Source organism: Melanotaenia boesemani, chromosome 7 (assembly GCF_017639745.1).
Source record: "Melanotaenia boesemani isolate fMelBoe1 chromosome 7, fMelBoe1.pri, whole genome shotgun sequence".
Classification (NCBI taxonomy): domain Eukaryota; kingdom Metazoa; phylum Chordata; class Actinopteri; order Atheriniformes; family Melanotaeniidae; genus Melanotaenia; species Melanotaenia boesemani.
The window spans coordinates 32,417,362-32,442,923 of NC_055688.1; the positions used below are offsets into that span (position 1 = coordinate 32,417,362).

The 25,562-nt window shown below is 42.5% G+C and overlaps 1 protein-coding gene across 4 annotated transcripts in view; it reads left to right on the forward strand.

Annotated features, from left to right (window-relative positions):
• The window catches only part of tenm2 (teneurin transmembrane protein 2), a 210,893-nt gene that overhangs the window by 164,260 nt on the left and 21,071 nt on the right, over positions 1-25,562 (forward strand). For 2 of the 4 annotated variants that reach the window (XM_041990536.1, XM_041990537.1), the window contains 9 exons: positions 951-1,189; positions 11,770-11,892; positions 14,099-14,325; positions 15,237-15,432; positions 17,494-17,595; positions 18,045-18,239; positions 19,530-19,730; positions 21,589-21,774; positions 22,715-22,741. In XM_041990536.1, the coding sequence (XP_041846470.1) occupies positions 951-1,189; positions 11,770-11,892; positions 14,099-14,325; positions 15,237-15,432; positions 17,494-17,595; positions 18,045-18,239; positions 19,530-19,730; positions 21,589-21,774; positions 22,715-22,741 (1,496 nt within the window). The remainder of the gene's footprint in view (positions 1-950; positions 1,190-11,769; positions 11,893-14,098; positions 14,326-15,236; positions 15,433-17,493; positions 17,596-18,044; positions 18,240-19,529; positions 19,731-21,588; positions 21,775-22,714; positions 22,742-25,562) is intronic. The other 2 variants (XM_041990534.1, XM_041990535.1) reach the window with 2 other exon arrangements.

The following is a 25,562-nucleotide window of genomic DNA, read 5'->3' on the forward strand; positions in this document are numbered from 1 at the left end:
CAAACACACAAACAAGCACAAAAATAGCAGACAAAGTCTCTCTTAACTCCATCTCCAAGGCAGTCAAGTGACCTTTCCTCCGCTGATATGTCACACTCACCTTAGGGCTTTGTTCTGTCATACCACCTGAGGTGTGTGTGGGGGCAGATCTTCACTCCCCACGTGTGCTGTGAGTGTGTTGCAAAAGATTTCACAAAGGTTTCATAAAAGTTTTTTTTTTCTTTTATTTTGTTCACTGTGTCCTTTCAAAGACTTTTTCATTTCCTCTTCATGTGCACTGTTTCTCTTTTTCACTGTGGCCGCTGCATTCCCTCAAGGTTAGATGAAAAAGAAAATCTAAACGGAGGGGGGAACATCTTATAGAGGAAGACGCGACTAGAGAAAGAAGATGGTGAAGAATAGGAGAAGGAGTGGGCTGGCAGTGAAAAAACATAGGGAAACAAGAAGGGAGGGGGACAGTGTTGGGTGAGCAGGTGCATTGATAGTAGAGGATAATAGGTAATGCGACCAAAGGGATGGCAGTTCAAAATCCCTCTTTTATGCTCTCTCTGAGCTCTGACCCCTCCTGGACAATGAGGACTGGAAAGAAAGGTGTGTGGGGGGGGGGGGGGGATAGTGCTGATCCTTTCCTGCCATCAAGGGCAGAGACGAGACACGTCGTAAGTGGGGTTGAGCTGAAGAAAAGCGAGGGCATAGAGGAAAAAAAGAGGGTGCAGCAGATGGAGTTTAAAAGGAAACCTTGGACTGGAACTGGGTTTAAATGGAGACACAATCAGTTCAAGGATGTTCACACCCAAAAGGCAGGAAGGGTTCATCAGACAGAAAAAAATTGGACAAAAGTTCGAACACATGTTGCCCACAGACTACATCTTTGTACATTTTTTTTATCAAGGGTATTAGCCAGTTTTTCCTCTAATAAATGACAATTTTCTCACATTTTATATCTGCAGACACTTCTTGTTCAAGACGTCATCAGGGACCACCCCGCTCTTCAGTAGCTCCTCCCCTGGTTACCCCCTGACGTCGGGCACGGTGTATTCTCCGCCCCCTCGCTTGCTGCCCAGAAACACCTTCTCCCGCTCAGCCTTCAAGCTAAAGAAGCCGTCCAAATACTGCAGCTGGAAATGTGCTGCTGTGACTGCCATCGCAGCCGCTGCCCTTCTGGCCGTCCTACTGTCCTACTTCATCGGTAAGTAATGAAATTTGATTCAAGAGGAGGCTTCACAACCTCAAATGAAATGCTGTAAAAGTGAAGAAGACTACCCCATGAACAAATCCAAACTCAGTCCCACAAGAGCAGCCTTTCTATTTCAGGTTTGCTCATCCTTTTTTTTTTTTTTTTTTTTTTTTTTATTTGCTCTTTTTATTCTTCCCACACCTCAGCAGCAAAGTGTCAAGTTAACGGCCCACTATAAACACAAAGCGGAGTAAGTATGCACAAGCTTTGTCACTTTAGTCTTGAACTGCTCTGGCAAAATCAGCCTCAGCAGGTGCTTTGGCCTCCACTCAGCGTCAGTAAACAGACAGGAAGATACATACACTGCAGCACACAAGGACTGTTTCTCTGAGCAGGTATCAGTCAAGGTGGGAATCCTAACAGACCCAGCAGGAAAGTGGATGTTTTTCACTGATCTGAAGCCAGCATGCGATAGTCATACTTAGAGGAATAGCAGATACATAGTGAAGAGTACTTACGGAGCACATCAGGAAGAGATTCTAATGGCTGTCTACCAGTGAATCTGTGGAAAGAGAGAGAGAAATTGTTGCTCAGATTGTGTGGGAGTGTGTGTGGGCATGGATTTCTATTCCTTCTTGACCTCATTCACTGGTCAAGAGAATGCAGACTAGTACTGTATGTCTGTGTACATACAGGGACAACGGTGAAAGAGAAAGAAAATTAAAAAATGTAAGTGCATCTGAATGTGTGTGCGCATCTATTTTAGTGTTTTCACGTAGGCGTGTGTAAAAGGAGGCAGATGTGCGACTGAGCCCCTGATTGGCCTCTTACCCCAGAGAGCAGAGTCAACAGATGGGTGGATCTCAGGAAATAGTGGCATCAGCAAAACTGACTCTACATATATTATTTATATAATTTTACATTATTTATAAATATATGTATATATATTTATAGATTACAATCCTACCTATCCATCATAGGGGATTTGGATCTGCACATCCATATGTGTGGTAACGCCTGTTCACCTGGATGTGTCCAAATTGTGGATGTGCACTTGAATTCGCGCCAGAGTGTGTCCATTTTTGTGTGCTTGTTTAACCCCCTCAGAGTGCCCTTGAGAATGGTGTGTGTCCTCCAGAGCAGATCAAGGCCCCTTGCCTGCGGCACACAGACAGATCCATCCCCTCCTGAGCTTTGCTCGGTCACATGGCTCTGGACAGCCACATATGGGAGAGGAAGGCCACGACTATCACAAACAGCAAAACACTCCTCTCATAAATAATTGAGAGTGGGGGATGTATCTATTGTATGAGCAGCATAAATTAACAAATGACAGAGAGGCTTATTTTCACCAAAATATACGGTATACCTTTTAAATAGATATGTAATGAGAGGAATAGTCGGTGCAAACAACTAACAGTATTGCCTGTCAGTCTTAATAATTGGTCATATTAACTAAGAGCCAAATTAGAGATTAATTTATTAATAGGTGTATTTATATTGCAAGCCGGTTAAGCACACTGTCTTTATCAAATACACTCTACGCTGATGCATGTTTCATTTTAAACCAGTTCAAGCTCTCTTTTCAGCATTTTTCTGTTGCATTATCTGGCAAACGTCTGTGTCTTAATGGTCCAGCAGGCTAGTATAGTGATACTTTATTGTTATTTTTGTTACTTTTGCTAGCTTTGAATCTCCTTTTCAGCAGTTGTAAGGAAATGTTTTGCTCCAGTGCTGAACAGAGCTGTAGCAGCGCTGCCAAGCCTGAAACCCTTGTGTTTACTTTGCTTTTTGTACCGTTAAACGTGCCGCGGGTTCACTACTCATAAGGGGGATTTTTGTCGTACCTTGTTTGTGCGTTACACACGTGTATGTGTGGGCACGGCAATCACTGGGGAGATTGTGCAGAGCACCCAGAGCCATACAGCGTGAAGAGGACCCCTCTGAGGCGTCCGCCCAGGAGCCCACTCATAAATTACACCAGGACACATGTGCCTGAGCAGCACTTTTCTTTTTTTGTGTGTCCATGCGTGAGTCTTCCTACACTAAACGTAACACCATTCTGCCTTAAACATTAAATGTGTGCACACACAGTGTTTGCGTGTGATTGTGTGGCTTTCTTGTCTTTCCGTTTTTCCAAGACGGCAAATATAGCTTCAAAAATTGCCCAACAATCTTCCAGAGACACATGTGTGTACACACTGAGAGCCTTTTTAGAAAGGCATGCTGCAAGAGCACATCTAACAATATCTCTTTGAAGCGCTCTCCTACTGTTTGAAAGGAGCCATGGGGATGAGATAAACATACACACATAGATACACAAAAAATTAAAAAAAAAAAAATTTAAAAAGCATGTGCCTCTGTGAGGCTGTGCATTTTCATCACTTTGTGTTAAAGAGTTTGTGAGGACACATAGTTGTGCTTTCAGTAATAGTGTTTTGCTTCAAACTCCAGTGGAGGATGGCCTCCTCTTTGCGTGTGAAGGAATGACTGAACGGATGGAGGGAGGAGGATAAACGAGAGTGCTTGTTCCTCATTCCCCCGGTGTCTTGTTTGCTTGCTCCGCATGGAGCACCCCAGCCAAAGGAGAGGTGGTTGCTAGGATACAGGTGAACAGTTGGCATATAGGAAGGAAGACAGGTCCATCATTGTGAATGGCAACCTGGAGAGTGCAAGATAGAGGAGAGGGGGAGAAAAAGAAAGGGTTGGAACATTGTTGGTGAGTAGAAGGCAGAGGGGAATGTAAAGAGGGGAAAGGAAATGGAAGATAGGTCACTGAGGAGACAGAGGTGAGGAAGGTTGAGGCTGATATGTCACTGTCAGCACTGTAAGGTGTGAGGACCTAAGATTGTTTTGGGGGTTGTGGTCTGTTGTTTCCACTGCCAAGCAAAAGGAGGTGGAGCGATGAGGAGGAGCAGGAGTGACAAGACAGCCAGGTGTGGAGAGGAGAAACAGAGGTGAGGCAGAAGGAGGAGAGATGAAGGAGAGTGTGGCCTCCCGAGGCTTCTGTCACCTGGAATAACTGTGGGACTAATGTCTCCTAATTGATCACAGCAAGCAGGGAACAGAGGGAGTGTGACAGCGGGACGAGAGGACAGAAGGAGACTGGAGGACGAGAAGAGGGGTTGATGACAAAAGAAGTTAGAAAGGATGAAAAAGAGAAAGAGGATGTAAGACTCAGAGGACACAGCATATACGCAAAAAGAAACAAAGGCAAAAAAAAACAACAGAAAAAGGGATAAATAGAGCGAAAAAGAGACGCATTGTGTTTGGAAATGAGAGGTGAGGCTGGTGTGATAGATGCAAGATCAAGGACATGTCAAACTAGTTGTGTCCAGGTGGATTGTTTGCACATACCATACATACACATGCACAGTCACACACACACACACATAGATGTGCCCTTGACTGCAATGAGTAAACTCTTGCTAGCAGGCACCCATGTCACCTTCGCAGGAGTGTTTCATATGAATCTCTGTGTGCATGTGTGCGGCGAATTAGTCGAGAACAGTGGCGTACCCCACATGGTACTGTCACCACTGATGAATGAGAACGCACACGCGCTCACACACGCAAACACTGACACAATGTATTTTTAGGCTTTTACTCTCAGCTTCCCTGTCTGTTGATTAAACAGGGCCACACACCACACGCACAGATACACTGTCATCGAATGTGACCTTCGTGCCTTTAAGCCGACCACTTTCCATCCATCACCGCCGTCTTGCTGTTCCAGACTGATCACAATCGCTTGCTGCCTGGTTCCTCCAAGCTATAAGTGTTTCACTTCAGTGCATTCACATCATCATTCCCTTACATAATAACATGTTAATGGCTTTAACCATCAGAGCTCTGCAGTTTAACTAAGTAAATAGATAATGATCAAATGGATAGCAGTAACTGGAAGTCATCAAATGACCACCTGGATAATGGGAAAATTAAATCATGTGAAAGAAACTGTTCCCACAAACATCTTATATGTGCGTCTGTAGAAAATTATGCTTCTTGTTAATAATCTCAAATTTACCTTCCAACCTCAGACCCAAAATTTTAAAACATTTTTCTAATGCATGCTTAAAATTGTAAAATAAATAAATAAATAAGATAATAAAAAGGTTAATTACTCATATTGCCAGATTTAAAAAATGTTTACAGGTAAAACTCAAACAATTAGAATGTCACGCAAAACATAATTTATTTCAGTGGTTCAACTTAAACTAATATATTATATAGATTCATTACATGCAAAGTGAGATATTTCAAGCATTTATTTGTTATGATCCAGATGATTATGGCTTACAGCTTATGAAAACCCAAAAATCTAAATCTCAGAAATTTAGAATAGTGTGAAAAGGTTCAACGTTGTAGCCTCCAAGTGCCACACTCTAATCAGATAATTAATCCAAAACACCTGCAAAGGACTCCTGAGCAATTAAATGGTCTCTCAGGCTATTTCAGTAGAATTCACAATCATGGGGAAGGTTGCTAACCTGACAGTTGTGCAGAAACCAACACTGACACCCTCCACAAGGAGGGAAAGCCCCAAAAGGTCATTACAAAAGAAGTTGGATGCTCTTAAAGTGCTGCATCAAAGGACATCAATAAAATGTTTTTGTAGAAGGGAACGAAAAGGTGGAACAACCAGCAGGGATGACCACAGCCTGGAGAGGATCGTCAGAAAACGGCCATTCACACACTGAGGCTGGAGTTAGTGCTTCGAAGGCAACCACACACAGACAGATCCTGGACATGGACTTCAAATGTTGTATTCCTCCTGTCAAGCTCATTTTGACTTTTTTCTAATTTCTAATTTCTAATTTTTTTGTTCCTGCACAAAACACAACGTCGGAAGCATCTTACCTGGGCTAAAGAAACATGAACTGGTCTTTTGAGCAGTGGTTCAAAGTGCTCATTTATGATGAGAGCAAACTTTGAATCTCAATTGTCTCAGATTTTTCATGCGATGTACGCTATAATCATCAAAATTCTAACAAATAAACCCTTGAAATATCTCACTTTGCATATAATGAGTCTATATAATATATTAGCTTCTCATTTAAGTTAAATTACTGAAATGGGTGAAGTTTTGTGCAATATTATGATTTTTTGAGTATCACCTGTATAGAAATCTACTTGTCACTCCTCTTCACATGATAATTAGCAATGTTTCCTCCTTTAATGGTTTCTTAAGAGTATTTTTAGCTAACAGAATAAATAAAGGTCTGCATGCTTATTGCATGAAAGATGATGCAAATGAGTTAGCCTGACACTGTTTTTGTGTTTAATAAGACAGATAAGAAATAATAAATTTGCTTCAGTAAGGCAATTTATTTTTTCATGATTCTCCCCCATATTTTTAGTAGGATAAAATCTCTTGGCAATGTCAGCTGGATGGTTGTCTTGAATTTGCAGCGCCCACAATGTGGCTCCTCTCCAAACCCAGCTCCTTGACCCCACCGTCCCCTCTCACATTGCATGTGGCTTCCCTTCTGCTGATCCAAGGTGGAACAGCGAGAGGTCAGGATGTGTCACTCATGCCAGCGTAGGTGTCAGTGTACTTATACGTTTGGTGTGTGTGGGCTATGTGTTTGGAGGTGCGGGCACAGTTGGGCATATGGTGGATGCAGGAACCTGGGCATAAGGATCAGACGCAGAGCGTGTGTCCGCAGCAGCAGGGCCTGTCGCACTGATAAAGGTTAGGATCTTACCACACGCTGCCAGTCCAGGAAAAGGACAGGGCATGGCCAGGACCAGGCACAAGGTGCTATGCCATCTGCACCATGAGGGATAAATGGGTCATTTGCTCTGGTCAGGTACTACAAAGCAGGGTGCACAGTTGTTTAAGTGGTAATGTTCATATTTGACTTTCTGCTAGTTAAACTGGAGTTTCTGTAGAACGTCATTTAGAGAAACTATTTAGTCCTGTTTATTTGTGCAGAAACCCAGAATTTGCAGCCTGACTGATGTCATTTTCAGAGTGCTTTTCATTTTGCCTGCATTAGCGCGCTTGGCTTTATTTCATTCATTTATTCATTAGCACAGGTCTTATCTGGACCCCATTGTTAGTCCAATTAGGCCCACAGTTCTGCACCAGTGCTGTGTATGAAACAGGAGATGGATTGAAGGCAAAGTGAAAGAAATTGCTCTCCCCTCTTCTTATTCTCTCATTTTCTTTCTGTCTCTCCATCTCTTTGGCTTCTAAAAACGTACTCTGCCATTCGTTCTCACTCATTCTCTTCCACCCTGTGATCTGTGATAAGATTGCATAGTTCCTCATATCCTGTTTCTAATACAGATCGATGAGAGGGAAAGGACCGAGGTAGAGGAGGGATGAGGTGAAGCAGTGTGGGTTGATGCAAGGGGGTGGGAGGGAGGGTCAGGGTACAGATATCTGAAGAGGAAATGAGGATTCAGAAAGGAGGACATCACTCAGATTCGCATCTCTTCATTTGGCCAATCACCCACATGCGTGGAAGCACGTGCACGCACAAGCACGTGGCTGCATCCGCGGTGGGCCATGTCAATATTTCAGTGCAAGTAAGGAAGCCATTTGCTATTGAGTGAGTTGCCGTCTCTCTTTTTGCAGGTAGGAGCTGCCAGCGACTCACATAACCTTTTGTGTTGCAGTCAATTACAGTTCAGTTGCATCAGCTGGGTGAACAGGTCCCGTCGGGGGTTGCAGCTCTGTGCGCTTGTTGTTAATACCATGCAATTTGACGCATGCATACGCAGATGCACACACACACTCAGAGGCGGACAAATTATCTCTCTCAGCGTATGTGAGCTCCCCCCCCCCCCCCCCCCCCCAAGGGCGGCAGCTTGGGGGGGGGGGGTTACTTGTATGAGATAATCTCAGAACTTAGCTGAGAGAGAAGTCTGCCTTATTTATAGATTACATGAGTGAATATGGTGGGGTAAAATTTTACGTAACATATTGAGAATCCATGGCAGCACGCTGTTTTTTTCCTCAGTCTCACAGATATTAGCACAGCACCCCTGTGCAGCAGAGACAGGGAGAGACAGGTGCGAGTGACACAAAAAGGTACAAAAAAAAATACTTTTTTCTCAGGTGGATTGTTTTTGTGCATGTGTTTGTTTTGGGCAACAAACTGTTTACCAGCCAGCCAGGCGAGGCCCTCAGAGATTAGGAGGTGATGAGAGGGAGAGTATAAAATCTTTTTTTGTTTTTTGTTTTTTTAAAAGAGGGGATAAAACTCCCCAAACCAATTAGATGCCAGACCAAGAATGGGGAGGGAGGGGGGGCTGGTCTCAGCTACAATTACTGCCCTAATTGAGGTCAGAGTTGTTAATTTACTGGTGAATTAGAACAGTTAATATGCATTTATCAGGATGGCCAAGGGAAAAGATAAATGAAAGTGTGTTGCCTATGCATGTGTGCGTGCTCTTTGTGTAACTTAAGTTGCATTGCAAGAGATTAAATACAAATACATGCAAGAGGCCACTCTCTGTCTTTAGTACAATTAATTGGAGATGCTGCCTTGTAAATAGGCAGTGATAAGGTTGAGTTGAAACAGAAAAAGCAAAGAGACATAAGAACATACGGGAAAGAACGAGAGATAAGGAGGGGATATGAACGGCTGGACCGTGATCCAGAGAACAGAATGATGATGATACAATATTTTCCACTCGGGGGACGTTCAACTCACAGTCCGCAAAGTCACCTTTCTGTCTTTGGTTCTGTTTTTTTTGCTTTCACGCAGAAATCAATTTGCACCCTTTAACTTTGAGACATATGAATATTGCTCACAGCATGCACATGTGCATCGAATTTCTGTCAGAAGCCTGTGTTGTGAGCCATTTACTGTCAAAGGGTGAATCACAACTGTTTTTTCTTTCCCAACCAAAGAATACAGGATCACTCATCCCTTAAATCTTTCTTTTCCACTTGCCATCTTTGCCTATTTTATCCATTGGGGGCTTTATTCATCTTTTCCTCCCATCTCTGCAACATCATCTGTAGCCTGTTTTCTTGCTCTTTTCTCACCCTTGGGGGAATATATGTGTTCTTTAATATTCTCTCAGTTGCTGTCCTCTAGTATTCTCTCTGTTCCCCACTCTGCTGTTCTCTGCCGAGGTCTGGCACAATTTCTCCAAGAGCTCCTGACCGTTGCTCTCTCTCTTTCCGAAGCTGGTCACCACCTCCTCCTTTTCATCTCCATGGTCTTCTGTGTGTACATCATCCATCTTCTTTTTTTTCTGTCACAGGATCACGTGTGCTGATCCATTTTCAGATGCTCTGTTTTGCAGATGATACAGGCAAACACTTTGCCCTTCTAAATTATGAATTGAGATTACATAAAAATGTCATGATGTAGCTGATCTATTTTTAATCCAACACGTTAGCTTGTTGTACCTGCTTCGCTGTGATCTTTCTATACACATGTGTACATGTATGTTTTGGTGTTTCTCAAAATGAGGTGAGAAGGCAGAAATTATATAGGAAACATAACCTAAGCAAGACTTTCTCTCCAGTTCTCTTTATCTCTATAAGTTGATTTTAGTTAGGATAGACTTTGTTAGCCTGTTTGGAAACAGTCATTTTTATATTTCTGACCAGAAAAAAAGCTAAATATAGTAACACAAAGATCAATTTCACCAGTTTAATTTTAGCTTAAAATAACATCCTAACAGAATACGAAGAGTTGTTAAAATCAGAGATGGTTAAGAGACTGATAACAAGCATCTTTTTGTCTTTCTTGTGTGTTGTTGCAAAAAAAACCTGTTGACAAAGCATTGGCTTTCTTGCTATGTCACCAAGGAGTAAGTGTGCCATCTGTTGGTCATCTTTTCACAGCCTTTCCCAGAGGGGAAGAAAAGGAAAGACCAAAGAGGGAAAGTCATACAGGGAAAAGCACACATGTGCACCGACCCACACTTAAACGCAGCCAGCAGACATGCACAATAAGCTTACTGTGCATATGTCTGAGATGTTTTTGTGGGTGACCTAGATTGAGAGCACCATCACAAAAGATTCACAATCGCTTACTGTCTCCAGCTGATTCAATAGGCAATCTCTCGATCGACATCACACTCTGATACCATCTTCGCGTGCATGTGCAGCTGCGCGTTTGTGGGTGCATGCGTGTCTGTGTTATCTACAAGGAAGGACAAGTAAAGATAAGGAGAAAAAAAGGGGAATTAAAATGAAGAGGAAAAGGAATGAAGGTCAGCATGATTAAAGAGAAGATGGCAAAAGGTGGTTAAAAGAGAAAAGGACCAAGAGGAGCGTTCTCCTTCTCCCCTTTCTTACTCTTTCTAAAATTTTTTTTGTTTGTTTTGTTTTGTTTTTTTTTTTTGTTTTGTTTTGTTTTTTTATGGCACACCCCCACCCACCATGAAAAAAAAAAGCTGACAGTGGAGGCCAGGCAGCAGCCAAGATGTCAGCGCTTTCCTTTGACCAGGAAGCGAGGGAGGGGAGAAAGGGGAAGGAGATGAAACATAAAAAAAGAGGAAACAGAGAAACAGTGGAAGAAAAGGGAAAGGTGGGACATCTGGGGTGAGAATGAGTCTGCCCCCGGCAGCAAATCCTGAAGCTGCATCAGCGTCTTCTAAAACTTTTACACTCATCTGAGTGTGTGCAAACCCTTGGCAAGTGAAGATGGAATTTGACAAGACGGAAATTGATTCCCAGGCTCCAGATGCAGGTGTTGTTAAGTCTGGTGGGGTGGGGATAAGGCCAACACTGAGAAGTGTGCAATAACACCTACACAATGCTCTTCCACACAACTTTACTGTACATCTATCCTGGATCATCCAAGCCGACGTTACAGGATTCATGAATACACTCAACGCATCATGCAGCCCGAGCCTCCACCGTGCAATTATCTTAAATATTCAGATGCAAACGAATGATGCAACTCTTATTCAAAACCATCATTTGCAAGCAAAAACATACCTGTCACCGAAGAACTTACTGAGCTTACACCCATGCATACAGTAAGGGAACAGACTGTCTGCTCGGCGGTTTCCTCTCTCCCGTGTTTTTGGTGGGAGGAGACGTTTGGCAGCAGGCTGAGGAGGGAAGAGACATGGGGAGAGTAAAGAGCTGACAAAGTGAAGAGTGAACACACTCCAGCAGACTCATACCACCAGCACACAATAACACAACAGAGGACAAAAGAGGGGGAGAAGGGAGAAGAGAGTCATAGAGCGTTCTCTTGAGAGAGCAATCTGTCACTTGCGCTCTGTGAGATGGTGTAAAGACTTCCAAATAAAAAGCAGAAGATGCTGTCACGCTGAAAGATTGTTGGAGGAGGCTGAGGCTGAGAAAGATTTTTATGGTGTTAATTGAATGTTTTGTGAGACTCCCCTCTGTTTTTGTGCTCTAGGTCACCTGGCACTTTGATAGCAAAGCGTTTGATTGATACACACTAACATGAGTCTACCGGCAACGCTGTGTAAAAGCAGATAAATAGCAGATCCAATTGATCTCCTGATGACTTTTCAGCTGGGGCTGCTTCCCTTGACTTACTGATAATCTACCATCCAAACCAAAATTTCCCCATCCTCTGCACCACTCCATCTCTGCCCCCTCACACTCACACCTATTCTCTCCATCTCTTTGTGCCCAGCGATCAACTTGCTGGGTCTGACATGGCAGCTGAAGCCTTCCGACGGCCCTGTGTTAAACAACGGATTGGGAGCTGGTCTACCTGTCAACAGTGATGTGGCCACACTGCCCTCTGGAGGCAGAGGTATGAGATATGAAGCACACTCTCACTTTTAGATCCTCACTTAGCCTGTGGCAGCATGCACCACCTCAGCAAAAGAAGGCTGGTAATATCACATTTCTCTCCTTTTTTTATCTTTCTGGCAGCAAATCACATGAAAAAAACTCAATTCAGAAATCAGCTAATACCTGATAAAAATTGTGTGTTTAACTGATACCTGATTTAGCTTATTTTTCCACATCTTAGAGTTAAGTGGGAACATTATAGGTTGCTTTGAATCAGTTCTGCATGCTCTGTACTCATCAAAACCAATCTGTATTGTAAATATGTATTAATATGCAGCTACAAACAGCCCTCAAAATAATTATATACCTCTTTGATGAAACTTTGAATTTTTGGCCTATATTTTAATAGAAATGTATCTTTAGCATGATTTAATTGGCTCTAATCTGAGATCAACAGACAGGATGAGAAACACATTGTTGCATTTCGTTAGAAATAAGACTTGCAGCTTTATGAAACTCATTCCAATAGATTTTTTTCCTCACCCAAATATGCACAAGCAACTAAAACATTTATGATATGATGCAGCACTGGATGAGCAATCATACGGGCTGTTTAACCACTCCGCTGTTGAGCTGCGTCGAGCGGGTTTATCGTTTCAGTCAGCAGCAAAGTTAAACTACCTTCTCTCATGCACTCTCTTTTAAGCCTCCCCATGTGCCGCTCTATCTGTTCTTCTTTCACTTGCTGGATCCTTGCTTTGTAACACACACAATAAAAAAAGAGAAAGAAAAAAACAGGTGTGTGTGTGTGTGTGTGGGTGTGTGGGCTGCAGCCCTGTGTCTGTTTTCTGCATTAATGAGAGAACTGTTGTGTTGCGTTCCCCCAGCCGTCTAGGCCAGATGCTGCTGTTGTTCTTCTCACTGTTGCTTTTATTTCTTGCTGCTCTTCACACAAATCTCTCTCTCTCTCTCTCTCTCTCTCTCACACACACACACACATTCTGTCTTAAAGTCTTTTTTTGTCTGGGTCCTGACACTTTTCTGTTAGATGGCTGACCTGATTGCAGGGTTCTCTGTGTTTCTGTGTGCACGCACATCTGCCACGTCTGCTCGAAAATCTTGGCTCTGCAGTTCTATCGACGCTTTATCATTTCAGCCCAGACAACAAAGTCAACCGTCCAAAAAAGCTTTGATACAGAGGTTTCATTGTGCGTCCCGGCATCAGATGCACACTGCTATACGTCTGTCTGTAGCTGAGCGTGTACAAGATGACCTGATTTCCAAAAGGATTAAAGATGACACATTTCATTAAAATATTCTTTGCGAAACTGTTCCTTTTTTATTATCATTGCTTGCACTTTTAGAATAGAGGGTCGGAAGCAAAAGTTTGAGCACTCTGCATGGTCGATGGTTAGTAACACCCTTTCGATAAGTATCACAGCTGGTAACGTCTTTTTTTGTGCAGCTATAGTTCTGGCTGAATAGAAAGTCTTTCTTTGAATTCCAGTTGTCTGAAATTCATGGGCAGTTCTTTTTCTTTCTTTTTTTCACAAAAAGATTGCTGTTATTTAGTCGAACACATTTCTTCATCTACAAATGAAATATTTCCTTTTTTTTTTTCATCTTTTTCAGTCTGAACCTGTTTCTTAAATGCATTAGGCTTGTTTTAGTGCTCATTTCCAAATTTCTAATGCTGAATGTTTGGCGAGGAGACAGGAGAGTTCATCTTGCAATAACGCTTACATAAACATCGTATTTGTGCAGTTGTTACTCTCAGTGCACCACCACTCCACACTCTGCTAAACTTTCCTCAAGGTCTGCTGCCGTTAAACAAGGTTTTTCAGTCAAAATATTCACAACATAAAGCTCTGAAATTTTAATAACCTGGCCTTTTGTACTGTAGCAATTGTGAACAAGCCAATTAAGTTAGTAAAGGTCTAAGACCTTGGTAGAAATTATCTGAGGCCTTAAAGCTATTGGGATGCACCTTTTCTCTTTTCAGTCGAAAATTATAGCAAAGAAAATGGTAAACTAATTTTGGTTCAAGCAATTAAAAGATTGTTTTGTACGTAACTTTGCATTTTGGTGATAAGTTAATCTTGTACTCACTTAACTTTTCACAGTGAAAGAAATGGCTGTGAATTTCTGTTTTTAGCATTTCCATTAAACTGTGATGATTAACTATTGACTCTATCAATCGATGCCTGTAATCACAGAGTATGTAGTCGCTTTTCCTCTCTCTCCAGGTCCATGGGCAGGCAGGAACAGTAGTATAGACACTGGCAACATTGAGGTGGGGAGGCGGGTGACCCAAGAAGTCCCTCCAGGAGTGTTTTGGAGGTCCCTGCTTTTCCTCAGCCAGCCCCAGTTCCTCAAGTTCAACATTTCCCTTGGCAAGGATGCCCTGTTCGGAGTGTACATTCGCAAGGGCCTGCCTCCGTCTCATGCACAGGTAAAAATCTGTACATGCAAATCCAGACTAAACACCTTCTGGATGATGGGTAACTCACAGGATTATTTTTTATTCATAATGTCCAAGCAACCTCCACATATTTATCAACTAATGTAGAATACATAGAAAAAAACATCCTCATTTCATGGGACATCTAAAAATTCATTTGTGAATCATGATAATAGCTGCTTGGAAAAAAAAACTAATTTAGACAAAGATTTAGACTTAATTAAATTTCACAGTAATGTAACTTTTACTGCCTCCTATTAATTAGAAATCACTCAATTAAAAATGTATTTGATTTGTTGAAAGGGATAATTCCATTCAGTTAGCTATTGCATCGCCTGACTTAACTTAAGCCAGTGCTTGGCTACTGCAATACAGCAAAACCAGTTCCTGTAGTGTTTCCAGAAAAAATATAAGAATGGGCACTTGCATTACTTTTAGCCTTGAAAAGGTGTGCATGGTGTCAAAGCTCAAAATCATCAACTAACAAAGTGATAAACTCCCACAAGACACACTTCTCATTAGACACCTGAAACATCTTATTTGTGGTCTCGGCTTCTCCATTCTCACATATGTACATCATGTAATTTACATATTCCCAGCTAAATGGTAAGTTTGGCACACCTCTAGCAAATCATAAGCAGCTGCCTCATGTTTTGCCATTTTGAACAAGCAGCTGGCCAATCAGGACAGATTTGTGTATTTACAAATAGCATGTTTGTGGAAAATTTAAATATATACACACATTTTATTTGACCCAAAATGAAAAAATGTACCTATAGGTAAGCATACCATTGGCTCTCTCTTCCAGTATATACATCAATGGATGAAAGTCAAGAAAAGTTCCACCTCATAATTCGTAAATTTTTTCATGTACTATCCCTTGAACGGAACTTTCTCTCCAGTATGACTATATGGAGCGCCTCGATGGGAAGGAGAAGTGGAGCGTGGTGGAGTCTCCGAGGGAGAGGAGGAGCATTCAGACCGTGGTCCTCAATGAGGCAGTGTTTGTCCAGTACCTGGACGCTGGTGCCTGGCACTTGGCTTTCTACAATGACGGTCGGGAGAGAGAGACGGTTTCCTTCAGCACAAATATCATGGGTGAGACAGAGTCAGCATTTGCTCCTGTGAGTGGAGCAGATGAAGGCAGTTTGGGAGCAAATGATTAAGAACCAGCAACTAGAGGGTAGAGGTAGCCTGGATGAAAGTTTTTATACTGGTGACACTGCTGGTACTATTTTAGACCCAATCCCCAATTTCTTAGTGTCTTCACACATTTATAATGTGTAAAAACGCTCACCCACAATGTTGCCAAAAGCTATACAACTGCAAGAATATTTTCACAAAAGAAGGACCGCTTGGTGAGTTGAAAGAATTATATTTGCCAGAACGTAGCAGGATACTCTAGTATATTCAGCTCTTGGGTCTGAAAAATAAACACAATTTTTTTAATAAATACAATATTTCAGAGTCAGGTCTGAAATCGAGATTGTACATGTATGCAAAGTATGAATTACCTGCTGCACCAAAAGATATCCAAATGAAGATGTGTCACAACCTGGTAAACTGAACAAACTCTTGGGTTCCAAGTCATTTCAGTCATGCTGGAGCCACAAATGTGAGAACAGGTGGAGGGGAGGTGGGTGGATAGAAAAGAGTCAAGCAGAGTAAAAGAATCCGTCTCTGTCAATAATAAGGGGTACAGCTTTCTGCAGTAGTGAAGGGATGAAGTGATGGAAAGGCAGAGGCGGCAAGGACAAAATTAGAGCAAGCAGTGAGAGGGGGAGTCAGAGGAAATACATAATGGTAGGGTAAAACCAGAAAGCAATAAAGTGGAGTGAAGAACAAGGGGGGAGGAGTTTAAGAGGGAAGTGAAAGAGAGGGTAAGAGGGAGACAAGGGGCTCAGATTTGTGGGAGAGGGGGCTGCTGAGGCCAGTGAGGAAGGGAAATGTTAGAAGGAGAGTCAGTATGGCATGGTTAAGTAGTGCTTTATGACAGAAAAGGGGAAACTGAAAAAACAAAACAATTGGAAAGGAGGAAGAAATTGATAAAAATCCAAAGTGAAGTATTATCATCAGAACTAACCATTCTTGAAAGTGGATTAAGAAGCACTAAAATGTAAAGGCTTGTATTTACACAATTATAGCCCACTTAGCTTAACAACCTCACTCAGATGAAGTTTGAATGATCCTGGTGCAGGATTATTAATACTACTTTAGGAGTAAACAAGCAAAACAAGGAAAGGAGAGCCAAGATATAAGGAAAAGAAACAAAGCGATTCAGAAATGTGGGTGTAAATTAAGTAAACTCCCATGGCACTTACAACAGTTGGGGATAGCTAATATATTTCCACTGCAGGGACCACAGCAGCACTGCAGCTGAAGCACAGCAGACTGATGCTTCACTGCTTTCTCCTCCAAGCAGGGAATTAAAATATTTGCAGTTCACGTTAAACAACTAAAATGAGCCACATCTGTACATGTGTGCTGTCAGTGGACTATAGTCTTGAACAAACAGTGCTTCATCCCTGGCACAGAGTAGTGTTTAGACTATAGGAAATTATTTAACCCCTATTCAAAAAGTGCTGGCTTGTAGGCAGTACTTTCTGACATATCAGGAACTTTGCAGGGGCGAGTTCACAACACTTAATATTCCTGACTGGATTTTTAATCACAGCATTTTATTTCTGCCTGTTTTTTTTGTTTGTTTTTTTTTTTTTGTCAGCCATATCACATTCGATCTCCAAGACAGCACATAAAATCAAAGTCTTACAAATAGCAGAACCTTTTTGAAGGCTTTGAAAAAGTTCCTGGAACTTATGCGTCACTTGCGTGTTGGTTGGAAACATGTCTTTATTTTCTGATATGGTTTGCAAAGCACTGGTGGAAGAGTAATGGATCATTTCTTGAAAAAAAAAAGATTCAAAGTGCATTCTCCCCTTACATTACAATGCAAAATACACAGAAAATGAATGCGTGGAATCTTGGAAGAGGGTGTTTGCTTTTGATGTCTGTGCAACTGAGAGACTCAAAGCGCCTTCAATTTGTAGTATCTTAAAGAATGAATGGTGCCAATGATTAAATGGAATGCTTTGATGCTTGCCATCAAACTCTCTCACCCCCTCCCATCTTTCTCCCTGTCTCACTTCACCTTCTTCACAGATTCAGTGCAAGAGTGCCCGCGCAATTGCCATGGTAACGGAGAGTGTAATTCTGGTGTGTGCCACTGCTTCCCAGGATTCCACGGCATGGACTGCTCTAAAGGTATTAGCTGTTTACAAATTTCGTCAAAAAAGATTCTGTCATTTTCTCACCATCTAATTAGTTGAAGGGACACATTTCAGCTCCATGCTGAAAGTAAGGAGGATTAAGAGCAGCAACATGGCCTTAGGTGGAGCTGAGACAAGATGACTGATGATGAATGGCAGCTCCCTCGGCTAACGACTCCCTGGCTCTGTGCTCACCTGGGATAGACAGCTTTGATGAATAGTTTAGTTACCTCTGCCTGTAATTACTCTTTGTGTCATTGGCACTCTCCAGAACCTTAACCACTCTATCCACTCTAATGCATGGTGGGGTGTGGATGCGTGTGGGTGGGCAGCATGGCTACTTACAGCTCTGCAAATCTCTACTAAGCCTGCTACCTATTTTATCTTTTCTCATGCACAGGGTTTTAATCCCAAATCTTTTCTAATTTTTTCATTCTCCTCCAGCGGCATGCCCAGTGTTGTGCAGCGGCAATGGCCAATACGACAAGGGCTCCTGTGTCTGTTACAGCGGCTGGAAAGGGCCGGAGTGTGACGTCCCCATCACGCAATGTATAGACCCTCTCTGCAGCGGCCATGGCACCTGCACTGATGGAAACTGCGTGTGCTCCATAGGCTACAAAGGGCAGAGCTGTGCAGAAGGTAAGAAGAATGTATAACGGTTTAATGTGCGTCAGCTGTGTCAGAGTGATAATTATTTATGCTCTACAGACGCATTTCACACATTCACAGAAGCATGCACACTCATGCTCCCCTCTTACTCAAGTTAGACAGCTCATCATGCCCTAATCTTATGCTGAGTGAGTGTCCATTGCCTCCATATATATGGATGAAGTATGATACTACACCCAAACACATCAGATATGTTATTAAGGGTTGAAATCACTTCTATTGATCCTTGTTAAGAAGGATCAGCATGGCATATTCTCAGTCATCAGCAGGATAGATAAAGACAGGGACAGGAAGGGGGGAGGTAGAATGGTAAGAGGTGAATATATATGACGAAAGCAAGAATAAGGAAAGGAGAGAACAAAGAAAACTGTGTGCCAAGGATGATGATAAATAGACGGGAAGACAACGGGAAGAAAGAAGTAGAATGACAGAAGAAGTCTAAGTACAGAGTCTGAGAACAAGGTCAGCATATTCTTCCCTCAACCTCATTTTTTCCCCTCTGTCTTCTCCACATCCAGTCCTCCCCCCTCCTCCTCTGTTCTCAAATCTGATATTCATCACAGCAGAGTCCCTCAAACAATTTACTTGAAGTACCAGCGACATCAAAATCGATAACCGTGATCCACCATTTCTGCTGGGCAAACAGGAATGCAGGGTCGGGGTTACGTTGGAGCGCATGCTTTTATTAATATGTGTGTGCAAAAGGGTGCGGCAGGGTCGATTGCGCCTGAGGTGGCGTAGGAGAAGGAGGAGGGAGGAGAGAAAGGTGTCACGCACACAACAGGACAAGGGAGGGGAAAGAGAAAGTTAGCGTGACCGGGGACAGAGCAGCAACAGCAGTCCTGAGGATGGTAGAGTGGGTGGATGGGTGGGCGCTTAGCAGGGAGGAGGTAATTTGTCAAATTGGTTTTCACTCACTGCTCAGACTCAGAGCTGCCTGTCAAGCTGGCAGACTGACAGTGTCAGATTCTCCCTCACGTATTGGCACATACATGCACACACAGAAATGCATCCGCTCACTCATGCACACGGGCGCAAGCTCTCAGCAGATAATGTGTCTGCTCTTTCAGAGAGGAGCGCATGTGCTACTCCACTCCAAGTACGCACTTAGCTATTCTTTATTCTGCGCTTTAATTGCTTAAGTAATATGTCTGAAAATATTTTACTTAATTTCATTTTCATTTTATGTACGTAAATAAAGAAATTGCATCATTCATTCCTTGTTTTTTTTTTTTAATTTGGTCTGTGGCTTTATTGCAGTGGATTGCTTGGACCCGACATGTTCCAATAATGGCATCTGCGTGAATGGGGAGTGCCATTGTAAGCCAGGATGGGGAGGGCTCCATTGTGAGCTGCCCCGGGCCCAGTGCCCAGACCAGTGCCATGGCCACGGTGCCTTCATACCAGACACCGGGCTGTGCAGCTGTGACCCCAACTGGATGGGACCCGACTGCTCCATGGGTAAGAAAAACGTTGTTAAACAGAGTCACCCAAAACTTTCAAATGCACTAGTGAAGTAAAGAATGAGTTTGGGGTAAAGTCAGAGGATAACGCCCACTCAGTATCCATACCAACTTATATCGTAGTCCCAGGGAACACGGCTAATTAGTTAGTCATTTTATTTCAAACTGTTCTGGTTTTCAAACTGTGCTTGGATGAAATCCACAGAACCACCAAAATGACAGGATGCTCAGAAACAGGACACGGCAACTGTTATATTTTTAAGCCAAACTGGAACATGCAGGAATAAAATGTGGGAAGTTTTTCCTATCAGTCACCGTATGGTTATGACAGCTTTTTATGATCATCAGGGTGCTGCTCCGAATTTGAAATGAGAACAGCAAAAATACAGGGACATATAATAAAGTAAATCTAAGAAAATGCAGCGAGGACAAATGAAAGGAAGAAAAACAATGTGAAGATTTAAGAAAAAGAAACATTTGCTGAAAATTCAACCCAAACCGAAGAAAACACATCTCAAAGCCAGACCTATAAACACTCATAGATCAGTCAATCTGCTGTTTTTTAAGCTGTGGCAGTGACAGATGAAGGTCAATGTTCAGCCATTTGCTTCCCAAAATAAAAACAAGTCAAAGCCTTCTTGCTACTACATCTTAGGTAGAGTTGGATGCCAAACTTTAATGGGCTCAATGATTTATTATTAGAAGTTTTTTTTAAGTGATTAGTTATTGTTCTGGGAGCCAAATTAATGATCTTAGCGCAAGAGAGATAACAAAATATCAGTTCCAATTTTTTTTCAGTGAGCACAATGGATATAAAAGTTGGAGGTGATCTCACTTTGAGGATCATGACACGCAGAGTTTGCCAGAGATTGTGCTGGATGGTAGGGAGGGGTAGAGGATGACTGCCATCAACTCTTGGGCACAAGCCTCATAATTCTTGGATGCAACCCAGAATTGAATTTAAAAAAAAAAGAAAAAGAAGTATTTAAGTTTAAATCACACACTCAACTTTTACAGCTCGTTCTCTGAGTAAAATAAAGCTGCTAAACTTCCACTTTAGGAGAGACATCAGCTTCCATCATGCCAGCCTGGCGAAGCTGCTCAATAGTCGCAAAAAAGAGCTCCAACATTTGTAATAAGAGAAGCATACTTGGCTTTAATAAAAGCAACATTGTCTCAAACTGCAGGATTTCCTCAGCAAGTGTGTATCAAAGCGTCTGCAGAGACTATGTTTCCTGCACACTGGGGGTCTCGAGCACACGAGCGGGATTGTCACATCTCACCACATGCACTCGTCTCTGCCTGTAACATCTGAGTCTCCCAGACAGTGGCTGTCGTTGAGGCTCTGGAAGTGAATCCTGTCATCACAAATCATTATTCACTGATTTAATTAAAGATGCAGGATGGGTAATTGTGCATTTTGTAAAGTAGATTTGATTGTTTGGCAGCAGAGGTTCCTCTGTGTTTGCACTTTCCAAATTAATTACAAGCTTCTTCTTTTTTTTTTTTTACTGTTACATGTGAATGAAATCAAAGAGAGGATTTTTGTTTTTTATTTGTTTTTTTTTTTAAGTTAAAGTAGTTTTGTAAGTTAAAATTTCAGATGTCGGTGCCATAGTTTATCATTTTTTTAGGCTCTGTAGCAGTTTGGGGAAAACAGTCATTTTGGTGTCGTTGGAACAACATATTTATTTCCCTCAGGCATCTCTGACTAATAAACTGTCTTTATTGAGTAATAGTATCCATTTTGTATACATATATGACAAACTGAAAAATATAAACATCACAAATCACAAATACCAGAACCATTACTTCATGTATTATATAGTAACCCAAATTTGTCTCACTCTCTCCAGAGGTTTGCTCGGTGGACTGCGGAACCCATGGAGTGTGCATGGGTGGAGCATGTCGCTGCGAGGAAGGCTGGACCGGTGCAGGCTGCGACCAGCGCGTGTGCAACCCTCTTTGCATCAAACACGGAACTTGTAAGGACGGGAAGTGCCAGTGCCACCAGGGCTGGAATGGAGAGCACTGCACCATCGGTGAGTGTCTCTTGTGTGTCTGGTATGTGTGTCTGCGTGTCAACACATGGGTGTGCACAGAAGCACCAACACCAAGTTAAACTGAAGTGGCAGCTCTGTTTTTACTTTGGTAATGGAATTTAGAAATGAGAGAGGGAGGCAAAAAGAGGGCCCCGGGGAAATTGAAGAAGGGGATAGACACAGGAGGTGGGTAAAAAGAGCGTAGGGGGGCAAACTTCTAAGAAATGAGGGTGGGAGGATTACAAAAGAGGAGGATTTAGCTGTTTATAGGCTGCCTCTCAACTGCACACCCCAGGAGGTTTAGGGTGTTTTATGGCCTTTGAAACACCAAAGTTATGTGATGAAAGGCAAAACTCTTCACCTCACTGTGATCAAAAAAAAAAAAAAAAAAACCCACACATCGATTATGTGTGTCAGCGAGCATGCGCACAGTTGTGCTAAAGTGTGTGTGAGTGTATTTTTTGTCAGTCAATCACTGTCTTATATTGACATCACTGTCACTTTGGATGGATGAGTGCCAGATCCCCTTTGATTCACTTGCAGTGCCGTGAGACACAAAGTCTTCTTTTCTTGTCACCAGAGGCACTGTGATTGCAGCGCAATAAAACAGCCCAAACAAACACTAGAATACACACCTACATGCACGCACGGCAATGCATACATATGCACGGGGGAATAACAGTTTATGATCTCCCCATTTCCACCATCTGAAAGTAGGGCAGCTTTGACTGCAGCATCAGCCCAAGATGAAAGAGTTGTCAGGCCTCAGCTTGGCGCAAAGCACACTTCACAAGCACCAGACACTCTCAGTGTTAGCTTATCGCAGCTTGTCTGTTATTCATTTCAGCTCTGCATGATGTTGCTTGCATTTATTTAAAAAAAAAAGAAAAAGAATTACTTTCCCCATCTCTTATCTCTTGCACATTTTCTCCCACTGCAGACCATGGGAGCATGGTTGACAAAGCAGGTACCGTATCTGACTCTGGTGTTTTGTTTCTTAGCCTGTGGTGGTAGAAGCTAGCTGCTGCACTTGTGGGTTTTAGCCTGGCTTGGCTCCGTAGACTCTGTGGTGCTATCTGTCTGTAGTAGATCAGGTTGCCAGTCTCAATGATGACTCCCTTCACCTGGTGCACTCCCATTTCTTGCAGTGCACTACGGCAGGGTTTAGCTGTCATTGAGCCTTCATGTGTTGTGGGGTACCGTAGATCCTATAGTGTGGCATCAGCAGTGTTGAGGGGCTGTGCTGTGGATGTGTGGTTGTGCATGCGTGTGAGCGTGTTCCCTCTCCATATTTCCATCGTGGAACCTGAAAAAAAAAACACAAAAACAGAAAGCATTCAGGTATTCTAGTCATGTATTGCATAAACACAGTTGCTTCACACACTGAGATGATGAAAGTTGTGAAGAACTTTCAAGGTAATTGGTAAATTTCATAGGCCACTGGTGCAAGGCCTTAATGTGGTGTCAAAAAATGCAGAGCTGCTAAATGAGTGTGAGCATCTACATTTGGATATTTGTGGCAACAGTCACACCATGGTAGAGTGACTAATAAATTTATTTTGTGTGCATGTGTGTGGGTTGGAAAATGTGTGTGTGAGTGTGTGTGTGTGTGTGTGTGTGTGTGTGTGTGTGTGTGTGTGTGTGTGTGTGTGTGTGTGTGTGTGTGTGTGTGTGTGTGTGTGTGTGTGTGTGTGTGACTCAGCAAGCACACAGCATTAATCCCAGACTCTATCGTTTAATAATACCCATCCCTGTCAACTGAAGCCACAAAAAAAGTCAGATCACACAATGATAAACAAAATAACAGTTAAGGTTAAGAAATCAAGGCAAACAGAGAAGGCTGCACGTCTAGAGTGAGTTGTCTCACACGCTCAGCAGGAATGCTTATTAGATAGCCCCGCAGCTGAACTTCAGTCGGGTTGCACAGAGCGGCACAGATTGCCTGACAGTACAGGTCCCAGGAGCACCGTTGAGAGTGTCCTCTCACCCTCCATGCTTAATGGAATAGCTCTCATTGTTTTATGAAGAGCTAGCCCAGAGAAAAGGTAAATTGCAGGGTTAAAGAGGGAGCAAGACACAGAGGGGGAAATGGAGGAGTGAAACAGAAGGAGTCAAAAGGAAACAGACACAAGTTAAAAAAGAATAAGATGAAGGAATCTGTAATTTCTTACGTAGCTTGTTAAGAGCAGGAGCTGATGAGTGAGGGTTTGCTTTAGACGTTATTTGGTCCATCTTAAAGCTGTGATTGTGGATTTATGACAGTAACCTTTACTTGATGACCTTTAGAGCAGACAGAGCCAGTCACACTGGGGGATGGAGAGAATGGTGAAACTTTTTACTACAATGTCTTGACTTTCTTTTCTACACTTTGTTCTCATTTTTTCTTTTGGTCTCTTTTTCTATCTCTGCTACTCTTTCTTACTATCTCTCTTTCTTTAGCCTTTCAGCCTCACACAGTATCCATCCAGTCATACACCCAACCATCCACACCCACCGACACTGCATACCACACAAGAGTGTGTGTGCTGACCCATAACCCAAGGCAATTTCTTCTCCTTTTTAAGGGGATTTCATCAGAGTCCAACTACATTACTGAGGAGGGTGGACTTAATAGTTTCTGAAATCCCACTTTATTCTGCTTAGTATGGGGGGGGGTATCGACTGGGTCCTGGCATTAAAGAGAGAGGAGCCTTATGCTGGCCTGCCCAGGCAAACCAATCAATGTCCGCTATGGATTGTCCTGTCCGGGTGCTTCATAAGTATTTGGCTGCTTTAAATGGCAACTCCATTTAACAGGCAATCACTGTTAACTGCCTTTGTTCCCTGAGCTCAATACTTGGGGACAATCTATTCCAGCTCGACTGTTAATGCAGCATCATGAGCGGTCCCCTGATGCAGAGAATGGCAATAATTAAAGATAAAACCTTTGATTTGATTCCTCTTGTTGAGCTGAAAAACGTTGTTAAGCTACTCTGCCTCTGCAGCCCCCAAAACAAGATGGTGTGCTTCTTTTCCCTCAGAGTTCTTTCTTGACTTTCCCTCATCACCCCTCCGGTTGAGACGTATGATAAAATGCCAATCGGGGTGAAATGCCTGTTAATTTAGCTGCTGCCACGGTTTAGATTGCACTATTTGTATTCACAATGCATGGCTTTATTGATGCAGCAATTTGTTGGAGGGCAAATTCCTACAGTGCAACTTGAGTGAAAATATGTTCATTAATCTACTGAGCAGGACTCAGTAAAAAGCATTTCATATTCATAATCTTTTACTGGGTTATTTTGTCCTTCCTTACTCGGTGTCGGCCACACTACCACTGAGTGAGAAATGTCAGGTCATATTTCCAGGGTGTGTCGCTCTGAGTGTGAATTCCTCAGTTGGTGTGTGTGTGTGGGTGTGTGTGTTTGAGTAAGTGCCTCTCGTGCATGCATGTATTGTTTTATCAGTCAACCCTGTCTTTGCCTCCGTCTCCCGTGGGTAGACTCAAGAGTGTCGCATCCCGCTCCCTCATTTATTGAGGAAGAAATCACTGTGACAAGTTTGTTTGGGGCTCTTTGTGATTCTGGAGAAAACATTGTCATTGTGTGTCATCATTCCTCTTTTTTTCCCCTCTTCTTGATGGATTATAATGTGGAAAATGGAGTGGTAAAAAACATTTTATTTAGAGTGAGGAAAATGGTGAGACAAGCCAGGAGATGATGGCTTTTTTTTTTAAAAAGACATATGTGGCCAAACAGTTTCAGCTTGGATAATCAAATTGGGTTTAAAAATGTCTTGGTGAGTTTATT